This window comes from Elephas maximus, chromosome 21 (genome assembly GCF_024166365.1).
Source record: "Elephas maximus indicus isolate mEleMax1 chromosome 21, mEleMax1 primary haplotype, whole genome shotgun sequence".
Lineage (NCBI taxonomy): Eukaryota > Metazoa > Chordata > Mammalia > Proboscidea > Elephantidae > Elephas > Elephas maximus.
In genome coordinates this window covers 50,303,691-50,329,446 of record NC_064839.1, presented here as the reverse complement: position 1 = coordinate 50,329,446, position 25,756 = coordinate 50,303,691, and the positions used below count along the sequence as shown (strand labels likewise).

Here is a 25,756-nt window from a genome sequence, read left to right as displayed (position 1 = left end):
ATCATCAGTCATCAGGGAGATGCAAACCAAAACCACAATGAGGTACCACTTCACTCCCACCAGGATGGCTAAGATCAGAAAAATGGAAAATGACAAGTGTTGGTGAGGATGCAGAGAGATTGGAACCTTCATCCATTGCTGGTGGAACTGTAAAATGGTGTAGCCGCTGTAGAAGACAATGCGGAAGTTCTTCAACAAGTTAAACATAGAATTACCACATGACCCAGCAATTCCACTCCTAGGCACATACTTAAAGGAGCTGAAAGCAGGGACTCAAACAAATACTTTACACCAACATTCACTGTGGCATTATTCACAACAGCCAGATGGTGGAAGCAACCCAAGTGTCCATCAACACATGAATGGATAAACAAAATGTGATGTATATGTATGATGGAATATTACTCAGCCAGTAAGAGAAATGAAGTTCTAATGCACACTATGACATGGAATAGCCTTGGAAACATGATGTTGAGTGAAATTGGCCAGACACAAAAGGACAAATATTGTATGATCCCACCTATATGAAATATCCAGACTAGGTAAATGCATAGAGTCTAAAGTTCTTTAGTGATTACCAGGGACTGGAAGGGCAGAGATATAGCTTAATGGGTACTAAGTTTCTGTTAAGGATGATGAAAGAAATTGGAAATGGATGGTGGTGATGCCTGCACAACTTGGTGAATACAATTAATGTCACCAAATTGTACATGTAAAAATGGTTGAAATGGTAAATGTTAACATAATAAAAGTTATGAAAGCTATTTAACTATATGGAAAATATTAAACATATATTGAAGAATAACCTACATACAGGCACACGCACAAATCTTAAGCATGTATTTGGATGTATTTTTATGTAGGTGTACACCTGAGTACCCACCACTTAGAGCCAGTGTAAAACTTTCCCAGCCCCAGCAGGTACCCATTTCTCCTGGTATATACCCAGAAGTAGAACTGCTGGGCCATAGGATATGATTTACAGGATACAGACATCACCACACAATTTTCCCAATTGGTGGTACCATTAACAATAGACTGAGAAGGAAAAAAAAAAAAAAAAAAAGGAGGAGCACAATACCGTGAATAAGATAGTGTATATGGAACAAAAAGGGAAAGAATATGTATTTGTTTATATATGCTGGGCACGCCTCTGGCAGAATACACAGAAACTGGGGATGTGAACTGCCTTTGGGTTTGGGAACTGTGTGGCTGGAAGATAGGGATGGGTGGGAGCCTCTTTATTGAATACCTTTTTGTACCTTCTTAAATTTTGAACCATGAGTATGAATTGTCGGCTCAGTGGGGGGAAAACCAGTCCTGATCAGGCCTAGGGGTTAGGGAGGATGAAGGAGGTAGGGGAAAATTCATGTGAAAGGGATGCTCTGAGAAACCAAGTGGAAATTAACTAGGAAAAGGGCAAGAAGAGGAAAAGCACCCCAAGCAGGGGATGGCGTGTTCAGACTCTGTCACCAGAGGGAGTGTGGCTCATTCTAGGGACTGGAAGGCAGCCAATGTGGCTGGAGCAGAGAGGAACAAGGAGGTCAGGTGCTGAAGCATGCCCAAGACAGGTGACTCATGACTGTGGAGCTTAAGATCACGGGGAGCAAAGAGGGAGAAGAAGGTTACTAATGGGCTCAAGGAAGCTTGCCTATTTTTTTTTTTAATGTCAAAAAACCTACTATGTGCAACAAGCTGGGTAAAGGGGGCATCACCAGTCCGAGAGGCTGGTTGCCCCACCTAGCAGCTGTGCCAACCTCAGCAAGCCTCTTGATTCTCTGAGACTCAGGTTTCCCCTCTGCAAAATGGGAATAACGGTATCACACCCCTAGGATTGTGGTGAGGCAGGCATTCTTAAATTTTAATCTCAGGTCAGGATGGGTTTCAGGGTTTGTTTTTCCAGTCAATGATACTGTATATATTGGTGATGTTTCCTTTTATCTGTGTGTGTGTGTGTGTGATGGTGGTGGTAAGGTGCATATACGTGTGACCTCAGACAGCAAATGAACTACCAATAGGACAAAGTGAGTTACATGGAGTATGTATCTTGTTCTGGCATGGACAGAACAAGTCAGGGCTGAGCAAGGTGATGGCCAGCATGATCAGGGCCAAGAAGGTGACTGACAATATGAGAAGACTGGTTATATACCAGGACACTGAGTAATAAGCAAATATGCTGAGGATAATTGGAGCTGGGGTTCTCATTATTGGTGAAAGGGCTTGCATACACCTTGTGGTACTGGATTAGAATTTATGGTTTTCAATGTAGACAGATATAGAACTCAATGTAGATCTAACAGCATGTATTATAGATGGCGAGAGGGCTGAGAAGGCAAAACTCCCCAGTAGCAATGAGCACCCTAAGCTCTAGATCCTGAATTCTAAATACCATTTCCCAGTAAAATGGAACAGCTGCTATGGAGAACAGTTTTGTGGTCCCTTAAAAAAGTTAAGCATACCATTACCATATGCCCCAGTTATTTCTCTCCTAGGTATCTACTGCAGAGACTAGAAAGCAGGAACAAAACAGATACTTGTACTCCAATGTCCACGGAGGCACTATTTACGATAGCCAAAGGGTAGAAACAACTCAAATGTCCACCAACAGATGAACGGATAAGCAAAACGTGGTACATACATACAACGAAATATTACTCAGCCATAAAGAGAAAGGAAGTTCTGATACATGCTGTGACATGGATGAACCTTGAAAACATGATGCTGAGTGAAATAAGTCAGACACAAAAGGACACATATTGTATGACCCCATTTATATGAAATATCTAGAATAGGTAAACACATAGAGACAGAAAGTAGATTAGTGGCTATCAGGGGCTAGTGGGTAAGGATAACAAGAAGTTATTGCTTAATGGTGATGGAAGAGTTTGGGGGATAGTGGTGGTGGTTACATAACATGGTGAATATAATTATGCCACTGGATTGTACACTTAAACATGATTAAAATGGCAAATTTTATGTTATATATACTTTACCACAGTGACATTTTTTAAAAATCCACCAAAGCCTATGCCTTCTAACAGTGACCCCACTTCCACAGGTGAGGGGTGGCATGACAGTGAGGGCCTTCACCACACTACTGCCTGCTAAAGCAAAACACTAGCAACCACCTCAGAGTCCACCTGGTTAGATAGGCTTGGTACCTCCAGATTTTAAACCCGCTGCAAAGAAGCACAGGGAGGCATCTTCTGCACTGAGGTGGAATGATTGCCAAGATTTATTAAAGAAAAAAGTGAGGAAGAATTCGATAGTACCTGTGGCATGCTTGTTCTGTAAGAAAGGGACAACAAGAATATATACACATATTTATAGGCTGGTAAATGCATAAAAAAGGAGTCCAAGTGGTGCAATGGTTAAAACACACAACTGCTAACTAAAAGGATGGCGGTTCAAACCCACTAACGGCTCTGTAGGAGAAAAGATCTGCTCTGTTCCCGTAAAGATTACAGCCAAGATTCAAGGCTATACATAAAAGACAGGTCCCTAATAAAGCGAAATGCATGGACAAGTATAAGGGCTAGTAGGAAAGTATTCATGCTTGATAATTCTAAATATTTTGTCCTGCATGTTTCTTAATACCAAATATATTAAAAGGCAAGGATAAAATTATGTCATGGAGCACATGAAACATAAGGACATAATTAGTGATAACAACAAAAAGGGGGAAGAGGAATGGCATAGATATAGAATTTCCTGCATGTTACTGAAGTTGAATTGGTACCAACTTACCCTAGAATGTTATAAAATCAAGCTTTGAAATGTAATATCCATGGTAACTGCTAATAAAATATATTAAAAAAACATACACAAAAGGAAAGGAGAAGGGAACCAAAAAGGCTATCAACAACAAAAACAACAAAAGACAAAATCAAGTAGTGTTAAAGGACAAAGAAGGCTTAAGACACACAAAAAACAAATCACAAAACAGCAGAAGTAAGTCACTTTCTATCAGTAATTACAGGGAATGTAAATAGACTAAATGCTTCAATGAAAAGGCAGAGAGTGGCAAAATGGATTAAAAAAAAAAACATGATCCAACTGTATGCTGTTTACAAGAGACACATCTTAAACTCAGGGACACAAATAGGTTGAAAGTGAAAGGATAGAAAAAATATTGCACACAAATAATCAAAAGAGAGCTGGGGTAGCAATCTTAATATCAAAGTAGACTTTAAGACAAAATCTGTCAGAAGAGATAAAGACAGACCAATTAATCAAGAAGATTTAACAATCCTAAGTACATATGCACCCAATAAATACCAGGGCACCTGAATATACAAAGCAAACACTGATAGAATTGAAGGGAGAAATATACAGGACTATTATTTTTTTTTATAATAATAGTTGGAGATTTCAATACACCACTGCCAACATTGGACAGAATATCTACAACAAGGGAACAGAGGGCCTGAATGACACTATAAGCCAAATAGACTTAACAGATACATGTAGGACACTCCATCCCAAAATGGTACAATATACATTCTACTCAAGTGCACGTGGATCATCCCACAGGATAGACCACACTTTAGGTCACAAAGCAAGTCTTGGTAAATTTAAAAAGATTGAAATCATACAAATATTTTGTCTGCCCAAAATGGAGCGAAGATAGAAATCAGTGACAGAAAAAAACCTAGAAAATACACAACATACAGCAATTAAACAACACATTATTAAACTTCCAATGAGTTCAAGGAAGAAATCAAAAGAGAAATCATGAATTTCTTAGAGTCAAATGAAATTGAAAGACTACCAAAAAGTGAAAAGACAAGCTACCAACTGGGAGAATGTCTTCAGAAACCATATATCTGACGAGAACCTAATAACCATAATAAAATTTCGACAACTTAAAAAACAAAAAGACAAATAACCCAATCATAAAATGGGCAAAAGACATAGACATTTCACCAAAGAGGACATTCAAATGACCATCAAACACATGAAAAGATGCTCAGCATCGTTAGCCATCAGAGAAATGCAAATCAAAACTACAATGAGATACCATTTCACTCCCACTAGGATGGCTAAGAAAAAAAAACGTTGGTGAGGATGTAGGGAAGTTGGTACTCTTATCCACTGCTGGTGGGACAGCAAAATGGTACAGCTGTTGTGAAAAACAGTATTGCGGTTCCTCAAAAAACTAAAAATAGAACTACCACACGACCCAGCAATCCCACTCCTAGGTAGATACCCAAAAAATTTGAAAGCAGAAACTCATAAAGAGGCTTGTACACCAATGTTCATTGCAATACTATTCACAATAGCCCCCCCCAAAAAACAAAAGGTGGACACTACCTAAATTTCCATCAACAGATGAACGGATAAACAAAATGTGGTACATACATACAATGGAATACTACTTACCCAGTAGGAGAAATGAAGTCTTGATACATGATACAGTATGGATGGAACTTGAAGACATTATGCTGAGCAAAATAAGCCAGTCACAAGAGGACAAATATTGTATGACCTCACTTATATAAAAAGACAAAAAAAGGCAAATGTAGAGAGACCAAAGTTTACTAGTGGTTACCAGGTATGGGAGGGAAGGGGAAAAGGAGGGCTAACACTGATGGAAAAATCATAGTGATTAAGGGTAGGTTGCATAGCCAATTATTGTAATTGCTGTCAATAAGTCATACACCTGTAAAAAGCTGAATTGACAAAAGTTGTGTAATAAACATATTTACAACAATGCAAAAAAAAAAAAAAAGTAGTTGCTGAGGCTGCTTATGTACTACCAAACATCTCATGGGATTTCATTCCTTGGTTTGGAGTTATAGAGTCACGGTTTCTTTGGACATTCCTGTTAACTGGCCTAATAACACATTTAGTGCTTCTGTTCTACCTCTAGTTCGTTGTGTAGTGCCTAAGGTCTTAAAAGCTTGCAAGCGGCCATCCAATGCACAATTGGTTTCTATTCACCTGGAACAACAGAGGAAGAAGGACAGTTAGGAATAGGAGGTGGATATGGAATGTGTGGCTAAATGACTCCAGAAACAACTGCCTCCTTCGTCACGAGACAAATGGTGCCTGGCTATCGCTACTGAACATTTTGATCAAAGATTCCATAGAAGAATCCTGATCAAAAGGGGGAAAATGCAGAATACATTTCAAAATCTTATGAACTCTAGACTTTCTGGAGCCAGAGAGAGTGAATGAATCTCTGAAACTACTGCCCTGAGATAACCTTTAAAACTTAAACCAAAAATATCCCCTGAAGTCATCTTAAAATCCAGCTTAAGTAGTAAAAAAGGTCAGCCTTGAACATTATGCTCTTTTAAGAACTATGTATATGGGATCAAACTGATATCAGCAACTTGAAAGATTGGATGGGAACCTTAGGGGACAACGAGTTTATGTTAATGAGGGAGGAACAACTCAGAAAAGGAAGGTAAGAATCCTTACACAAAACAAAGAACGTAATCAATGTTACTAAGTTGTACATGTAGAAACCATTGAATTGGTATGTTCTGCTGTGTATATTCTCAGCAACAATGACAACAACAACAAAAAAAATTTAGAGAGAAAAAAAAAGTTTACAGCCAAGAAAAACCTTATGGGGAAGTTCTACTCTGTCACAAGGGGTTGCTATGAGTTGGAATGAACTTGACAGCACACAACAACAACAAAATGCATAAAATCCCTCTGGAAGAATCTAGAAGAAATGACACAGTTGATGGAGACACAGTGAGAAGCTAGAGACAAAGGAGTGGCAGGGAAGTAGGTGCCCTTATCCTTTAGTGCCCTTTGGATTTTATATCACGTAAATGTACTAAACTACTCAAAAAACAAGTATTTTCGCAAATCACATTCACTCCTCTCGTTCTGAATCTGTGCTTGCCTAGCAACCCTGTGGTGTAAATCGTTTTCCCTCTTAGACTTTCCTACACCGACCAATCAACAAGTCTACTTGGCAGTCATACTCTCACGGAGTTTAATAAACGGACTCTGTTGTTGTTAGTTGCTATTGAATTGGCTCTGACTCATGGCGACCCCATGTAAAACAGAATGACACACTGCCCAGTCTGACATCATATTCATGATCGTTGGTATGCTCAAGTCCATTGTTGCCCCCACTTTGTCTTTTGAGTGCCTTACTACCTGAGGGCCCATCTTTCAGCACTGTATCAGACAATATTCTGTTGTGATCCATAGGGTTTTCAATGGCTAATTTTCAGAAGTAGATCGTCAGGCCTTTCTTCCTAGTCTTGTCTTAGTCTGGAAGCTTCACTAAAACCTGTCTATCATGGATGACTCTGCTGGTGTTGGAAATACCAGTGGCATAGCTTCCAGCATCACAGCAATATGCAAGCAACCACACTACAACATAATGAAGGGCAGGTGGTGGAAAGAGGCTCTAGGCTTATGCATTTGTCCCTTAGTGAGACTTGATTCATATGACCGAGTTCTTTAAACAGTGTCCGTGGGAGAGCCAACTAATACAGATTTATAGACTGGTGGAGTGAAGGACAGAGGAGAAGAGCCCACACGTTGCCTCACATGCTGTGGGCATCGAATAAGTATTTTCCAAAGGAAAGATCAAAACCCAGTACCCAGTGCCATCGAGTCGATTCCAACTCATAGCGACCCTATATAGTGGGGGAGAAAAAAAGCTAGACTACAAGTATCCAAAGCAAAATCAAAAGGCAAATAAACTGGTTACATATTTTATACAAATATTACTGAAAGGTGTTAATGTCCTTCAAACATAAAGAACTCAGGAAAATAAATAAGAAAAATTGGGATGACACTGAGAAGGGTGGGCAATGGACATGAATAAACAATCTTGAAGAGGAAATATAAATAGCTAACAAACACATTAGTAATGATGGAAATACAGATTCCTATCAATTTGAATTACTCTAGTATAACTTCATGGTAACTGGTAACATTTTCAATGGCCCTATTTCCAAACAAAGGAGCCCTGGTGGTGCAAAGGTTAAGCACTCAGCCGCTAATCAAAAAGTCAGCAGTTCGGACACACCACAGGTCCTCGGGAGAAAAGACCTGGTGATCAGCTCGCCTAAAGATTACAGCCTAGAAAACCCTGTGGGACAGTTCTACTCTATCACTCTGAGGCAAGTCACTATAAGTTGGAATGAACTCAACGGCGTACAACAACGATTTCCAAACAAGGTCACATTCACAGATACCAGAATTAGGACTTCAACATAAATTTTGGAGGGGCACAATCCATAAGATCCACCAACAGAGTGGGCAATTGGGAAGTTGGCACAGCCCCAAAATACAATTCCTTCCTTTCTACTAGGGATTTGGGGCAGGGAGTGGAGTAATAAACACAATTTCAAAAGTGTCTGCCACCTCAATAGAAAATTACAGTTTCTTCTTGTGGCCCACATTTTCCAAAAAGAAAATACCCTTCAAGGGTATATTTCCTACAAGTGACAGAGTAGATATTCTAGTCTTTTAGTATGATATATGATATTAAAAATGATACAAATTCTCAACAGCAAGGAACATTGTGAACAGATAAGAGAGTCTTCCGGCGAAATCTTACAAAGCAGTGGTGGAAAGGATACTTCCCTAGACTGGAAATTGAAACATTCCAGTCTGTTTCTTCCATTAACTACTGTAAGTGTGGTCCTGGGCAAGTCAAACTGCCTCTCTTAGCCTCCATTCCCTCTGCTGTAAAATGGAGATAAGAGAATCTACTCCAAAGAGTTGTGAGGTAGACAGGAATTAAAGAGATAGTGTTAAGCTTCAAATATTAAAAAAAAAAAAAAAAATTACCCAAGCAAAGGTGGGTTGGCTAAACATCTTTGGGATTTACACTCATTGGAAACACAGATGGGCACCCAACCCTGTTTTAGACATGGGGGCACTGGGTAATCTAGATGGAAGGCCCCCAGCCTCTCCAACCCTGCAAGTCTTAGCGTGGGATACTGTATTAACAGTTACCATCAAGCTGACCCCAACTAATGGTGATCCCATGTGCGCCAGAGTAGAACAGTCCTCTATAGAGTCTCCAGGGGCTAATTTTTTGGAAGTCGATTGCCAGGCCTTTCTTCCAAGGTGCCGCTGGGTGGACTGGAACTTTCTTTTAGTTAGCAGCAGAGCACGTTGACCATTTGCACCACCCGGGACACTCACTAAATTGTCACTATCATCACTGTCACGTAAGCTATCCTGGAGAGCGAGAATGCTAGGACGCACGGCCACCGAATAGCCAGCAGGCCTAGGCTGATCCCAGGACTTTTCGCAAGAACTTCTAGTATCCCACAGAATTCACGTCAATTTCATTTTTCTCTCCAACAAGAATCCCTGGGCAGGGCCAGCTTCACAGGCCTACGACCAGTCTAGCCGCATAGCACTCCATGCTCAGAAGGTCCCCACACTACAGTTTAATGCACTGTAGTCACCATCTTGAAATTCTTACTAATTTTACCTTTGAGTTTGTCGTGTTGCGAGCAGGGGTCTTACGTGAACCTAGTCTTTGTGCATAGCAACCTGTCACAGGCAATGAGTACCAAGTGTGGTTATAAAAACAAATTAAGTACGAAACAAAGAAATACTCTTCCACTAAGGCCGATGCTTATCTTATTTTCAAGTGAACAAGTCGGTTCTAAAGTTACCAAATGACAGCCATTAAAACTGGCATGCCCAGGCTGCTGGCCGGCAGAAGTGGCTTAAAATGAGGCCTGAGTATCCTAAACAAACAAATTGTTGACAAATTCAGCTACTGTTTTATACACTTACATGTGGATGGACACTCTCAGCATTAGTATTCTCAAAATTAAAATTCAAAAAGTCTAAATAAAGAACAGAACCCAAGACAAATAAAAACGCTAATAAAAACAGATAACTATTAAGCAGACTATATGGCAGGTGTTGGAGCCCTGGTGGCACAGTGGTTACTAGCTTGGCTGCTAACTAAAAGATCAGCAGTTCGAATCCACCAGCCGCTCCTTGGAAAACTATGGGGCAGTTCTATCCTGTCCTATAGGGTCGCTATGAGTCGAAATTGACTCGACAGCAATCGGTTTTGGTTTGGGTTTACATGGCAGGTGTGGTTCTAAGTGCTTTTATATGAGTTAGCTCATTTAAGGAAATATTTCTTTCTACTACTGGGGCAGGCAGCTCTAACTGGCCGCCAATCACCCTTGCCTCCTGGTAGTCACATTGTTTCAAAGCTCCCTCCCTTTGAGTGTGGGCTGGACCTCGACTTGCTTCTAATGAATAGGATACAGCAGGAGTGATGGCATATCATATCGCCTCAGAGGTGAGGTCATAAAAAGACTGCAGCTACCTTCTTGGTGGAAACCCTGCCTGAGAACTCAATGTCATGAGCCTTATTATTAAGGAAGTTGTCACATTTGATCTGTGTGCTTTTATTTGTAAATTTAGTTTGATTTCATAAGTTGTATGCATACAGCTACGGTTATTACAAGGGTCATGCTTATTTTAGACTTATTCAAGTAAGTTGCATTTTAGCACAATCATTTTAAGACAACACTGGAGACTGTAAGACATTTCTTTGAAAAGGTTTTCATATGAAAAGATGTCCTTGAGAAAGACACGGTTAAGGATGTATATGTGTGTGCGTGTGTGTGTAAGCCTCTGAGCTTCCTCCTGTACATTCCATTCCTGCAAACAAAATGTGATCTCTTAAAAACACAAGTCTGACTGTGTCTGTTTTGTTCACCACTTTCCCAATACTTGGCACATCTGGGAATAAGTGAATGAATGAATGTTGTAGCCCCGACTTGAAACCCTTGGGTGGCTCCCTGTTGCTCTAGGGATAAAGCCAATCTCTATGACAGCATCCGAAACACTGTGGCCCAGCCTTGTTCCATCTCTACAGTCTTGTCCATCTCTCCTTCCCACCCCCTGAGCCTCACTTCCTTCTGCCTAGATCACTCCACCAACCTCTGCCCTTCGTCCTGCAGACTCCTCTTTGCCACACCCATTCACCTTAAATACCCCGTCTTCCTCCCAGTACGTACACACCTGTCATTAAACAGTCTGCTGTGGCCGGCAGTTCTGGGCCCATCTCTACCCATGGGTGGGGTACCATGAGGGCAGGCGTGTGAGCTTCTTTTTACCACCATATCTGTGGTGAACAACACCAGGCCAGTGTACAGTAGGGCTTAGGGAATCTTGGTTGAATGAATGGATGACCACTACATGGTTCTGTGGGAACCCAGTCCTCCTGCCAGGGAGCCCCAGGAAAACGAATCGGTTTACTAACCAGGAAGGCAGCGCACGGTGGAGCTGCAACTGGCCCCAGTTAAGACATGGGAGACCTAAGGGGCAGAGACGACTTCCCCAACATTGGCACCTAGTCATGGGGAAGCAGAAATTTCTGGTCCAATGTTCTCCTCACTCTGACTCTCAGGTCAGCAGAGAAACTGTTTTCAGTAGTTAAATTAAGGAGGTGTTGTAGGTTGAACTGTGTCCCCCAAAAAGATATGTTTACTCCTAACCCTCCCAGTACCTGTGAATGTGATCTCATTCAGAAATAGGGTCTTTGCAAATGTAATTAGTCAAGACGAGGTAGTACTGGATTAGCATAGCCCTAAAGCCAATGATTGGTGTCCTTACCAGAGACACAGAGACACACAGGGGAGAAGGCCCTGTGGTGATGGAGACAGAGATCTGAGTGATACGTCTACAAGTCAAGGAATACCTTGCCAAGAGCCACCAGAAGCTAGGAGATCATGGAATAGATTCTCCTCTAGAGCCTTCAGAGCAGGGCTTCACACCAGCTCATTCTGGTTGGACCCCCTGCTGATAACTTGCCTTTCCACCCCCCAGATATACTGAATCAGGATCTACAGTTTAACAAGATCTCTAGGTGTTATGTCCATAAGAATCACCTTGGGATCTATAAGAATCACCCGGGGATCTTGTTAAAATGTAGATTCCAACGTAGTACATCTGGGGGTAGAAACACGAATTCTCAGCAGGACATCAGACCAGAATGAACCGACTCAAAGCCCTGCTTCAGAGGGAGTGTGGACCTGCTGACACCTTCATCTTGAATGTCTGTCCTCCAGAACCGTGAGAGGTTGAATTTCGGCTGTTTTAAGTCACCCAGTTAGTGGTCACTGGTTACAGAAGCCCTAGAAAACTCACACATGGGTCTCTCAAACACCTTCCTCTTCATTACACTGGCAACGCAGGCAGTGGAAGAAAAAGCCACTCTTGGGGCGAGTGGGGACCGTATTCAAATCCAGCCTCCAGTGCTAACTAACTCTGGGTCCTCCAGGTCTCTATTTCACCCACCATCCCCGGCCCCGTCACTCTGCTTTTTTCTCCACAGCACCCAGACCACTGTATCCGAAACACCTGACGCCGTCTCTGCTGACTGCCTGTGCCCCTGTAGCTCTGCTCTGCACATAGCTGTATCCTCAGTGGACTTCTGGTAGCACAATGGTTACCAGTTCGGCTGCTAATCTAAAAGTGGGCAGTTGAAATCCATGAGCTGCTCCTTGGAAACCCTACGGGGCAGTTCTACTCTGCCCTATAGGATCACTATGAGCCTGAATCTACTCCAAGGCAACAGGTTTGGTATCCTCAGGGCCCAGCTCCAAGCTGGCCCTAGGTAAATACTTGTGAAGGATAGAGCCCCACCTCTGAGCCTGAACTTCCTCATCCAGCAAACTGCTACATTAATAGGCAGTAAGAGGACCCAAGAGAAGACACAGCAAGTTCTCAATCAATGTGATTAGTATTGTAACCAGGGTAACTCAACAAGGAGCTTGGGAAGCCACCATGGGTGTGGCACACTTGGTATACAGTACGTGCTCATAAGACAGAGTTATGACAATTGTGGAAATAAGTCACTATAAGCCAGTGGTGCCTCATTTCTAAATTTTCTTGAGAAAAAAACCAAAAACTAAGTCCATCGCTGTAGAGTTGATTCAGATTCATAGTGACCCTCTAAGGCTGAGGAGAACTACCCCACAGGGTTTCCAAGGCTATCATCTTTACAGAAACAGACTGCTACACCTTCCTGCTGAGTGGCTGGCAGGCTTGAACCAAAGCAGACAAGTGCTTAACCAGTGTGCCACCAGGGCTCCTTTCTTGAGAGAAAAAGGGCTGAATTGTAGGATGCAGGTCTAAGGGCAGAGGAGCTGCTGGGGCTGTGAGCTGCCCTGCAAGGAAGCAGGTTGCCTGGTTCCAGCTGGCCTTCCTCCCTCATCCACACCCTGCTTCCCTTTATTATACTTCCTGTGTTTGCACAAGGTGCCTTAGAGACAGGACACCTTGTTTCTCTGCTGTGTTTCCTGCCCGCTGCCTGAATAAGGGACCTCCCCCACACTCCAGACCGCTGGCTCATCACCCACACCACACACACACCGGTTCACAGCCAAGTGGTGGTACCTTACATACCCACAGACACGGTGAAGACCTGCCCAGGCCTGGAGGACCCCTCTGGAAAGCTCTGGGGAATGCAGTCCACCTTGGGGCCGTGATCCAAACCCCAAAGTGCCCCAGCCTCTCTGTTCATGTCCATCACCCTGTATTAGGCTTATCTGGACAGCCTATAAAGCCTGACTGTCACCAACTACAAGTCAGGAGGGTTTGGAAAACACCTAGCTTGCTGCAAAAGTCAAAGCGTGGAAAGCAAAGAGGAGGAGGAAAAGTAATGCGGGAAAAGCAAACCATTTGGCAAACTAACTCCAAACTACTTTAACAGGATGCACAACACAAAATATAAGTAGAGAAATGACTTGTAGCAAAATAAGTCTATATCCCGTTGAAGTTTAACACACAATACTTCAGAAAAAATAGAGATTATTTGAAAACTGCTAGCTACACCGTGCTTTGGTGTACCCCATCCTAACACCAGAATACTCACCCCAACACCTGTTATAAAACACGATTTTTAAAACGCACAAATATTTAAGAGTCATAAAAGCAAAATGTTTGGGCTGTTGCCGTTCGTTGGGAGAAAAATTTAAAATCAAATACTTTTCAGCTGATCTTTTTCATTAAAAAATAAATTTAACTTTGATGTTTCCCTTTACCAGTCAAAGGCCACAGAACATAGAGCTACCATCATCCGCCACCATCAGTCGATTCCAACGCATAGTGACCCTATAGGACAGAGTAGAACTGCCCCATAGGGCTTCCAAGAAGCAGCTGGTGGATTCAAACTGCCCACCTTCTGGTTAGCAGCTGAGCTCTTAACCACTGCGCCACGAGGCCCCAGAGCTACCATAGGACCCAGCAAGTCCAATCCTAGATACGTATCCAGAAGTGAAGACAGAAAAGCAAACAGAAACGCATACTCCAACGTTCACTGTAGCACTTTTCACAATAGTCAAAAGGTAGAAACAACCAACATGTCCACCAACAGATGAATGGATACATAAAACGTGGTACACACGTACAATGGAACCCTACTCATCAGTCATAAAGACGAATGAAGTCCTGATCCAGGCCACAACACGGATGAACCTTGAAAACATTATGCTGAGTGAAAGAAGTCAGTTGCAAAAGGACAAATACAGTATGATCTCACTCATATGAAATAAGCAAATACATAGAAACCAGGGATTAGTGGTTACCAGGGGAGGGAGGAAGGGGGAAAGGGCGAGTTTTCTCTTAGAGGGCAATGAGTTTATGCTAGTGCTGGTGAATGTTTTGAATGAGCTTAGCGATCATGGTGGCACAACATGAAAAATGTAATTAATATCGTTGAAGTGTAAACGTGGAAGTTGTATTGGCAAATGTTTTGCTGCGTATATTTTCACCATTAAAAAAAAAAAAAAAAAGGCCAGAGGAGAGTGGTGGTGTTGTTAGGTGCCGTCCAGTCGATTTCAACTCATAGCGACCCTAAGCACAACAGAATGAAACACTGCCCGGTCCCGCACCATCCTCAGAGTGGTAATTCCCATGAATTTTCAGGAATTTTATTTCTGAATGAGTGATTAAAAGGAAAAAAAGGGGGGACGCAGGTGGAGATGCTTCTGCAAAAACGGAGTGCTCTTGCCTTTAACTTGTGGTAGGAATTCCGCCAACAGAGCCAAGCACAAGGGTGTCCGGGAGTCACCCCTGGCTTCTCAAGTCAGAGCAGCAGAAGGGCTTTATCTGACGACTGTGTCAGTTTGTCTGCTGGTAAACTCCCCGGATCTAAATCCTGTTGGTTTATTCTAAAGGGTCCCCGGCGTTCACCAAGTCAACATGCAAGGCAGAGTGGTTTTTAAAAAGTGCAAAGCTGGGAGGCTCCTCTGCTCTTGATTTCCATCATTATTTGCTGCTATTCTGACTACAACTTTTGAGCTACAGTTTTTTCTTTGCTTTCGATGGAAGTAACTTTTAAAAAATTCTTACAGTAGCCCGGGTCTGTAGACAGATAAACCTAGCTTAAATTCCCCGGAGTTTAAATTCTCTAGAGTCAGGGAAACCTGGGTTAACTTCCCAGCTAGGTCGTGTATTAGCTGTGTGCTCTTAAGGGTCACACTCAATCTCTTTCGGGCCTCAGTTCCTCATCCGCAAAATGGGCGGTCGTGGGAAAGGTAAATTATAAAGTGTCCTCCTCAAAGAGGAGAGAGCTTGTATCGCCATGAAGACGGGCTTCTTTCTAGAGCCGGGGGGAAGGCGAGGTGTGGAAGGCAGACCTCAATGCTCAGACGGGGTCCGGGGGGTGGGGTAGGGTGGGGGGTCGGATCGCGCACCCCGCACTCCGCCGCCCCAACTCACCAGGGCTTCCAGCTCACCCCTCTCCAGCGGCTCGTACTGGTGGCCTGCGCGGGAGAAGAAGGTGAGTTTCTGCAGCAACTTGGAGAAGCGTCGCTCTACCATGGTGAGCCGGCGAGGCTCCACGCCTGGCCTCCGGTCCGGCGCCCCTTGGTCCCTGGCGAGGCCGGGGCTGGCTGCGCGCGCCCAAGCCTCCAGGGACAGGCCCACGTTACCTGGTAGCTGCCTACCTGCTCGCCGCAGGTGAGGCCCCGCCTCCGGGGCGGGGCTGCGCCCGCGGCCGCCCTAGGAGCCCCCGGCCCCGCCCCGGCCCGCGAGCTCTCCCGGGACTCCCGGGCCCTGGGGGCCAGCGGCCCAGAAAGCCCCGAGGACCCGCAGTGTCGTGGGCCAGAGGTCTGGCTGCGTCCAAACAAGCAGGCTTATAAGAATCACCTGGGGTGAAGGATGGGGTGGGAGTGGGGGAGAAAATGTCTGTTTAAAATGAGGACTCTCAGACCCGGTCCTCCTCTGAGTCTTCGGGTCTGGAGCCAGCGGGAAGGTGGGTATGTAACAAGAGCCCAGGTGATTCTCCTTGTGGGTAGCGCTAATATGATGGCAGCCAGGTGGGTGGAAGCTGAGTCAGACCCCTACCTGAGCTGTACAGCTTTGGACACACATCGTCTCTGTGACCCACAGCTCTCTCTTCCCTAGTTGAGGGAGGAGAAGGCTGTGGCTTCACCTATGGCCAAGGCCATCGTACAGATCAGTAAACCAAGGCTCCCTGATCTTAAGAAACCAGAGAGTGTAGGGTCCCAGCCTGCAGGTGAGGATGAAGGCGCACAGAGCTCATCCAAGATCACACAGAAGCCAAGAGCGGCGGCCCTCACACTTACCTCCTGCACCTGGAATCTCTGAGTAGCATTTTTTATTTTGTAGCGCTCTGATCAGAAAATGTAGCCTGTATACAAAGGTCTGTTTGTTTGTTTGTTTCCTCTTTCTTAATTTATTGAGCCTTTGTTCCTGGTTTGTAGTCAATTCTTATGTTTCAAGGGTTCTAGAAAACTTCCTGCATGCTACTTCGTAAGGGGGTTAATTAGTTCTGTGTCTATTAGTTTTGCATATCTAGTTACATTGTTCATGTCTGTTATGGATTGAATTGCGTCCCACAAAAAGATGTGGAAGTCCTAACCCCTGTAGGTATGAATGTGACCCTGTTTGGGAATGGGGGTTTTCTTACGTTAATGTGGTCACACCAAGGTAGGATGGGTCCTAAACCTAATCCCTTCTGAGTGGTGTCTTATAAAGGGGAGAACAGACACAGACAGACAGACAAACAGGGGGATACCCCCTGTGAAGACAGAGGCAGACGCGTGTACAAGCCGCAAAGGAGCTCCAAGGATCTCCAGCAGTCTCCAGAAACCAGGAGAGAGGCCCCCAGTGGGCATCAACACTGATTTCAACTTTCAGCCTCCAGAAGTATGAGACAGTAAATTTCCGTTCTTTAAAACCACCCACTTGGGCCTTCTTTTTCTTTTGTTACGGAAGCACTAGGTAACCAACACAATATCTTTGTTTATTTTTTACTGTGAACTTGACCTGGCACAGGATCAAGATGAGTTAAAACTTCCCACACAGACTGCTTTCCTGCCCACTTTTTCCTTGTATGTCTGAATTTTCGTTTTTTGTATTATGGGGCTGGGTGGATTAATAATGATTTACCTGTTGATTATAGCTTTTTTAATTGTTTAGCAGCACCTGTATCTCCTTAAATTGTGCTCCATAAAGTCCACTTTGAAGAGTTCACGTGGTCAGTGCTGCTTCCTCGTGGCTCCCGTCTGTGTGATGGACATCTGATATTTTGTTTTTAGCTATCCTGGTTCATTTCCAACGAGACAGTAAGCTTTGCAAGAGGAAGGAGCCTGTGGGTTTCGTCATCATGTGCCCACTGCCGTCTATCACAGTGCGTCAATCATAGCAAATGTTCAGCCGTATTTACTGGATAAGTCTCCCTCTAAACAGCAGATCACTGGAATTAAAAAAAAAAAAATCTTATTTGAGATTATTTGCTCCATAGTAGGACATTGACTGTTTACATCATTATAGTTATCATTAGACCGATGTCTGTCTTCCTCTTTCATGTTTTATTTCTGTGTTTTTTTTGAAGTGAACACTCTGCTATTTTTTGTCGTCTTTGATTTTGGAATAAACATTCCATTTAAAATTCTATCAGGAGTTGTCTGAAAGCCTTTCAGAAATAGAGACAAATATTTATATAGTCTCTTGATTTCCTTTTACAAATTAAATGGAATTTCGTTTCTCGTTTTCATTTTTGATTTTCTATCTTTAGCTACCTTTTGCTGTCAGATTCTTAGTAATTTAATCTAATTGCCCACATCCTTTTTTTAGTCTGTTTGTTTTTTCTGGAATAACAAAGAACTTTTTTTTTACTGTACTTTAGATGAAGGTTTACAGAACAAACTAGTTTCTCAACAGTTTAGTCTTTTTGGGGGGAGGGGAGCTGTGCATCCTCCATTTTCACCCCCAGCAATTACTGCTGCTATTTATATTCATTTTCAACATCTTTTCTTAGCTCCATAGCCTTGGTTATGGTGCTAAGGTCATTACCACCAATTACAAGACTTTTCCTCCAAGAATTTTGCTTTTGTCTTCTGCCTGCAGAATTCTAGAGTCTGCTGTCAAAGAACCCACACACACAAGACAACTAGCTGAGAAACTTCCTAAGGTTGGCAGCTCTAAGGAAGACCCAGATACCCTGGACAGCGTTGAGAGCCATGGGTGAAACCAGCCAAAGGCATCAGCCATTTCTTGAAATATCTGCTCTGGGCACATTGTACAGGCAGCTCCCTGCCCTCCCCCACCCATTTGTTCTCCATATGAAAGTGGTGTCATTTCATCACCCATCAATTATCCCCGAACAATGGACGCTATTGGGAAGCCTTGATACAATCTCAAGGCATCTGGAATTCATTTGGTAAAAACCTCCCTCACAAGTTATAGAGCTGGCATTCATCAGAAGGCATCCTTTTCAGAAAGGGTACACTGTATTCTCAACAATTTAAATTTTAAGGAATGTGTTTGAAGTCATGGCACCTTACACAGACCCTCAAATATTTTTGTGTTTTTCTTTTTTTTTTCTGGCCATGCACTGCAGCAATTAGTATAATTTTATAGAGGAAGAAATCGGGGCACCGAGAGATGATGCCACCTGCATTTGTCCACTCCACAGATATTTTTTAAGCACGTGCCACATGCCAGGCACTGTTACAGGCACTGGATACAGCTGTGCAATGACAGAATCTATCCCTGCTCTCTTGTGTCTTATCTTTGAGTGGACAAGGTACACTGCACACACATTAGTGTATACATACTGCAAGGCCAGGGAGTGAGCAACGCTACAGAGAAACATAAACAGGACGGAGACTGCAGAGGTGGGGGGATGTCGGTGGAGCAGTCAGAAGAGGGGGCATTTGCACAGACTTGAATGAGGTCAGAGGGGACCACTGTGAGTATTTCCGGGAAAAGCATTCCAACCAGAGAGAAGGGCAATAGCCAAGACCCCAAATGTTCTGCACCTGGTTCCATCACAGTGAGGCCCTCTCATGTGAAGTAGCTCCTATGTTTGCACCAGAACTGTGGCCACACTCCCGCACCGAGCCTGTGTCCAGGCCCGGCTCATGTCAGACTTCCACTGTGGCTCTTTCCATAGTCCTTGTTGGCTAAACCATAGAAAGGCATCCTCCATGCTGTGGGCGTGGCTAGCCTTGCAAGGGGCTTAGATCTACCAGAAGTCACAAGGAACAGACCTGTGAGACACAACCCAGGGCCCAAGGAGTGTGTTAACAAACAAAAACAACAAGAACAACAACCACACAAAAAGAAGTTGTCATTGGGTTGATTCTGACTTATGGAGACCCCATGCATTACAGGGTAGAACACCTCCATAGGGTTTCCTTGGCTGTAATCTTTATGGAAGCCAATTGCCAGGCCTTTCTTCTGTGGTGCCACTGGGTGAGTTTGAACCATCAACCTTTAGATTAGTGTTGTTGTTAGGTGCTATCAATTCAATTTTTGACTCTTAGAGACCTCATGTGATGTAGTAGAACTGCCCTCATGGTGTTTTCTAAGATGTAATCTTTTCGAGAGCAGATGGGCAGGTCTTTCTCCTGTGGAGCAGCTGGGTGGGTTTGATTAGATTAGTCGCCAAAAGCAAATTGCTTGCGCCACCCAGGGAATTTGTGAATTGGGAGGTAAACACATGGACAGACACCACTCCTCCCTCCTCTGACACCTGTAGCAGACATGGCTATTCAATTCTGGGGTGACGTTTTCCCCTAAGCAGGGGCAGGCCCAGGAGTCCTCCTCCTCCTCACACTTTGAGTGGCCACCAGCTATTATTAAGACTTGGCACTCGAACAAACCTACCCACCAAAGGGTTTTCAGAAGAGGAAGAAATGACCTTGGGCGGGGGAAGTCATGGAACCTTCTAGAGGGTGGTGGTATGAATGGAGGAAAAGATCTCCACAGATGGAGAGAAGATGGGTTTGGGGGATGGAAAGAACAGATTCCGGCAGAGGAAAGCCGGCCTTAGGATTCCCAAACTTCTCCACAGTCTCTTCTTATGAGTCTTCCCCAACCCAGTGGACTGCTGGTCAGGAAGATTTTGCTCACTAAACAAATGGCATTTGCTAAGTATCAATTGACTCCCTTTTAAAATTTATTCTCAATTTTAAAATTCAAAGGCATCCAATCCTGTCACTCAGAGTCAAGAGAATTCCAACCGAAAGCAAAGGGGCCTAAGGTTTTCCTTTAAACCCTCCAGCCCATGCTCCTCAGGGCAGCCCTGGAGGTAACCAACCACCCTGTGTGCAAACAGTTAAGCCCTTGAATACTAACAAAAGACCAGCGGTTCAGGCCTACCCAGAAGCACCTTGGAAGAAAGACCTGGAGATCTACTCCCCCAAAACTAGCCAATGAAAACCCCATGGGACACAATTCTACTCCGCACACACGGGGTCGCCAGGAGGCAGAGTCAGCTCGACGGCAACTGGTTTGACTTCGGTTTTGGTCCAAGCTCTAGCACTGGCAGTCCCAGCTCCTAGGAAGCCCGCGGGCCAGGCAAGGTCAGCCACCCCCTTTCCTCCGCCCCCAGCATTGTTCTGAAGCTCACACCTGCTCATGTCACCCCCTTGCTTACACCCTGCACCCCAAGTTAACACCCAGAATCCTTCACATGGCACACCAGGGTCACCACGCCTGGCTACTACCTCTCACGCCATCTCCCCACTGCATCCTTTCCAAACTCTCTCTTCTCAAGGGCCCCTGGTGGGCCTCTCCCCTCCAACTCCGCTTGAGCTGGTCCCTCTGCCCGGAACACTCCCCAGTGGCACCCTCACCCCGAACTCTCGTCAGGCTAACTCTCCTTTGATCTTCAGGTTTTTAGGAGACCCTGGGGCAGGGGGGGAGGAGTGCATATGGTTAATGTGCTCTGCTGCTAACTGGTTGGTGGTTCGAGGCTACCAAGAAGTGCTTTGGAAGGAAGACCTGACGGCCTTCCGAAAAATCAGCCACTGAAAATACCATGGAGCCCAGTTCTACTCTGACACACATGGGGTCACCATGAGATAACGTCGGCTCGAGGGCAGCTGGTTTTGGTCCTTGGGTTAAAGGAGAGGACCTGAGACGGGCCTCCTGATTCCTGGGCTCAGTGAGAGGCCCTGCTGGGGGATCCCTCAGCCCCGCAGTTTCTGCAAATTCATGGCACTTTATTATCCTCCTGAGTTTAAAAGAAGGCACTGAGTGGGAGCAACCCATCCATCACCTGATGAATGGGTTAACCAACTGTGGTTGAGCCGCACAGTGGGATATTATGCAGCCATAGAGAGGAACGAAGCGCTGATGCGTGCTACAACGTAGGTGACCCTTGAAAACAGGACGCTGAGTGGAAGAGGCCAGGCACAAGGGACCACTTACTGCATGATCCCATTTATAGGAGATGTCCAGAGAGGGTAAATCCACAGAGACAGAAAGCAGATTGGGGGTTGTCAAGGGCGGGGGGAGGAGGAAATGGGGAGCTACGGGGTTTGTTTTGGGGTGATAGAAATGTCCTGGAATTAAATAGTGGTGATGGTCGTACAACCTTGTGAATATACAAAAAAAAAAAAAAAATCTGCTGAAAAGCACAGTTTAAATTGGTTTCAATGGTGAATTTGATGTTAGGTGGATTTTATCTTAATTAAAAAATTAACAAAAAAGTATGCACTGAATAAAAATCTGTCGAGTGGAGAATGAACAAATAGATATTTTACTCAAGCTGGAAAGCCTGATCAGAAGTTAAAGGTAGGATTCCTGTCGGACTTTTTGATACAATGAAAAGAGTTCAAAGTCCCAATTACTCTTTTGAAAGCTCCCACAGGCCCAGGGCTCCCGAGGCCTGAGTGTGGGGTTAAACCCAAACCAGAAACCCGTTGCCACGGAGTCGATTCCGACTCATGGTGACCCTGTGTGTTACAGAGTAAAGCTGCTCTGCGGGTGTGATCTTTACGGAAACAGATCACCAGGTCTGTCTTCTGTCATGCCACTGGCTGGGTTCACATAGCCAACCTTTAGGTTAGTAGTTGAGTGCAAATCGTCGTGCCACCCAGGGATGATTTTTGTTGTTAGGTGCCATCAAGTTGATTCCGACTCATAGCAACTGCATATAACAGAGTAGAGCCGCCCCACAGTTAGTTCTCAGTAACGTAGTTGTCAGACAGGCAGAGAGGAACCCAGACAGGGCCTGTGGCCTGTCCTTCTCTCCCCTGGTTTGGTGCAGCTCATTTCCTGGGCTCCACCCCCTAGGGCTGAGGAATTCAGAGGGACTTGAGATCCCCTCCAAACAGAATGTTCTCCCTGTTTCCACTCTGGCTGCCCCACAGTCGCTCCTGCATAAACAGTCAGAGGGACCCTGCTGAAAATCAGTGCCATCCCTCCCGATGTGAAGCCCTCCGATGGCTTCCTAGAGCAGACACTGTTGCCTCAACCCCTTGGCATTCGCTCCTAAGAAAGGTTCTAACACCTGCAACTCTGCCGGCAGGATTTGGTTTTGACACCGTGAACCAAAAGGGTTGCATCCCACAATCAGTGGCTCACCAGAGCTGGTGGATAAATACCCCAGCTCCCTCTCCTTTGGTGAGGGAAATCTGAGGCTTGTTCTACAATCTCCCAGGATTCCCCCAACATTGCCCTCAGGAGTAAGTGTTGGTTTAACATACCCTCTATGGGCGACTTCCCTTCCTTGTCCCGATTCCTTACTCCCCTACCACAATTTCCTGGGATTATTGTTAATGCCATGAAGTTGGCCCCCGGCTCATGGTATCCCATAATGGAATGAAATGCTGCCCATTCCTGCACCATGCCCATGGTCAGTTGTGGATCAAACTGTTGTGGCCCATAGGTTTTCACTGGCTGATTTTCAGAAGTAGATCACCAGGCCTTTCTTCCTGGTCTATCTTAGTCTGGAAGCCCCACTGAAACTTGTTCAGCATCGTAGCAGCACACAAGCCTCCGCTACAGGAAGCGCATTGACCAGCAATCAAACCCGAGTCTCCCACATGGAAGGTGAGAATTCTACCACTGAATCACCCAAATAAACTACTCGTTCTCGAATCCTTGTCTCAGGGTCTGCCTCTTGTGGAACCCAAGCCAGGACACTTGCCATTGTGCTGGCGATAACATCAGACTCTTACACCACACACAGGCCCCTCGTGCTCTGGCTTGTCTGTCAACCCCACCCCTCCTGCCCCAGGCCCTGCCTCCTCGTGTTCGTCAAACACTGATCTGAGTCCTGCCTCCAAATCTTTATACTTCACAAGTCACTCTGCCTGGCAAGCTCTCCCCCAGCTATTTTACAGCCTACCTTCCTTCTTTTTTTTTTTAATTGTGCTTTAAGTGGAAGTTTACAGTTCAAGTCAGTCTCTCATACAAAAATTTATACACACTGTTATGTGATCCTAGTTGGTCTCCCTACAATGTGATAGCACACTCCTCCCTTCCACCCCAGATTTCCCATGTCCATTCAGTTAGCTCCTGTCCCCTTTTCCCTCTCATCTCACCTCTGGACAGAAGCCACCCATTTAGTCTCATGTATCTATCTACTTGAGCTAAGTAGCACTCTCCTCAGAAGTATCGTTCTATGTCTTACAGTCCAGTCTAATCTTTGTCTGAAGAGTTGGCTTTGGGAATGGTTTCGGCTCTGGGCTAACAGAGTCCCAGGCCATGTCTTCCGGGGTCCCTCCAGTCTCAGACCATTAAGTCTGGTCTTTTTGCTAGAATTTGAGGTCTGCATCCCACTTTTCTCCTGCTCCATCAGGGATTCTCGGCTGTGTTCCCTGTCAGGGTGGTCACTGGTGGTAGCCAGGCACCATCTAGTTCTTCCGGTCTCAGGCTGATGGAGTCTCTGGTTTGTGTGGCCCTTTCTTTCTCTTGGGCTCATATATTCCTTGTGTCTTTCTTTGGTGTTCTTCATTCTCCTTTGCTCTAGGTGGGATGGGACCAATTGATGCACCTTAGATTGGCCTACCTTCCTTCTATTCAGATCTTAGCTAAAGTGTCCCCTTCCCAAGGGAACCTCCCCTGAGCGCCCCAACTAAAGCACATCCTTGTGTCACCCTGCTGATAATTCACGGAGCCACATACATTAACTCTGTGTACTTTTCTGCATGTAAGCTTTGCTTCAATACAAAACTCCGTGAAGAAAAACACGTGTGTGTTTAACGAAAAACAGGTAAAAGCTTAATGGGTCATGAAGTTTCTCCTTATAAGATACTTATTAAATACAAAGGGAAACACAGTCACTGTACATCAGAGAAACCTGGCAGACTTAACCAAGTGATCCAAGTTAATATCATCAAAAAAGAAAAAAAAAATCAAATCAACCTGTTGCCATGGAGTTGACTGGACTCATGGTGACCCCATGTGTGCAGGGTAGAACTGTGCTCCATAGGGTTTTCAGTGGCTGTCACCTTTTGGAAGTAGATGGTCAGGCCTCTCTTCCCAGGTGTCTCTGGGTGGGTTTGAGCCTCCAACCTGTTGATTATAGTTGAGCACTTAAACATTTGTGCCACACAAGGACTAGCATCACCTGGGATGGGACAAGTCGACATCAGGTGCCTCTGATAGGATGCACTGAAGAGAACCCAACATCACTTTGGGCTGTACCTGTCAAAATGCTTACCCTTAATCTGGTTATGAGGAATCATCACATTCAAATCGAAGGACGCTCTATAAGGTGACTGGCTATGCTCTTCAGAAATGTCAATGTTAAGAAAGACAAGGAACGGCCAAGGAATATTCCAGATTCAATGAAACATGTGATCCTGGATCAGATCCTGGGGAAAATGTCTTTACCTTTTGCTTTAAAGGACATTAGCAGGACAACTGGTGGAAGTTGAATAAGGTCTGTAGAGAATGGTATTCTACTAGTGTTAACTTCCAGACTCTGGTAACTGTACCCAAGTTATATAAGAGAATGTTCATGGTTTTTGGAAATGCACCTTGGAGTTTGAAGAAGTTAAGACTGCAACTTAAAAAGAAATAATAATTACATACACACAGAGAGAAAGAGAGGGAGAGAGCATGGATTTAGAGTTCCGATGAAGGACATATGCAAATTATTTGTACTATGTTGGCAAATATTCTGTAAGTCTGAAATTAAGTTAAAAAGGTCCTGGAGCCATGGAGGGTGGACAAACCCCTGAAATTATTGCCCTGAGATAATCTCTAAACCTTAAACCAAAAATATCCCCTGAAGTCTTAAAATGAAACAAGAGTTTAGCTTAACTAGTAAAAAAAAAAAAAAAAGGTCTTCTTTGAGCATTATGCTCTTTAAGAACTGTCTATAAGGGATCAAAGCGACAACAGCCACTGGAAAGATTAGATCGTAACTTTAGGGGGCAGCGGGTTTATGTTAATGGGGAGGAACAACACAGAGAAGGAGGGTGAAAATGCACAACTCAAAGAACATAATCAATGCCACTAAACTGCACAGGTAGAAATAGCTGGATTGGTGTATTTTCGCTTCGTATGGAGC

The 25,756-nt window shown here is 44.4% G+C and overlaps 1 protein-coding gene across 1 annotated transcript in view; it reads right to left on the bottom strand.

Annotated features, from left to right (window-relative positions):
* The window catches only part of ATP2C2 (ATPase secretory pathway Ca2+ transporting 2), a 78,173-nt gene extending 62,262 nt beyond the window's left edge, over positions 1 to 15,911 (bottom strand). Inside the window, exon 1 of the mRNA XM_049864230.1 lies at positions 15,694 to 15,911. Coding sequence (XP_049720187.1) covers positions 15,694 to 15,795 — 102 coding nt within the window. The 5' untranslated portion in view covers positions 15,796 to 15,911. The remainder of the gene's footprint in view (positions 1 to 15,693) is intronic.
* Positions 15,912 to 25,756: the final 9,845 nt, after the last annotated feature.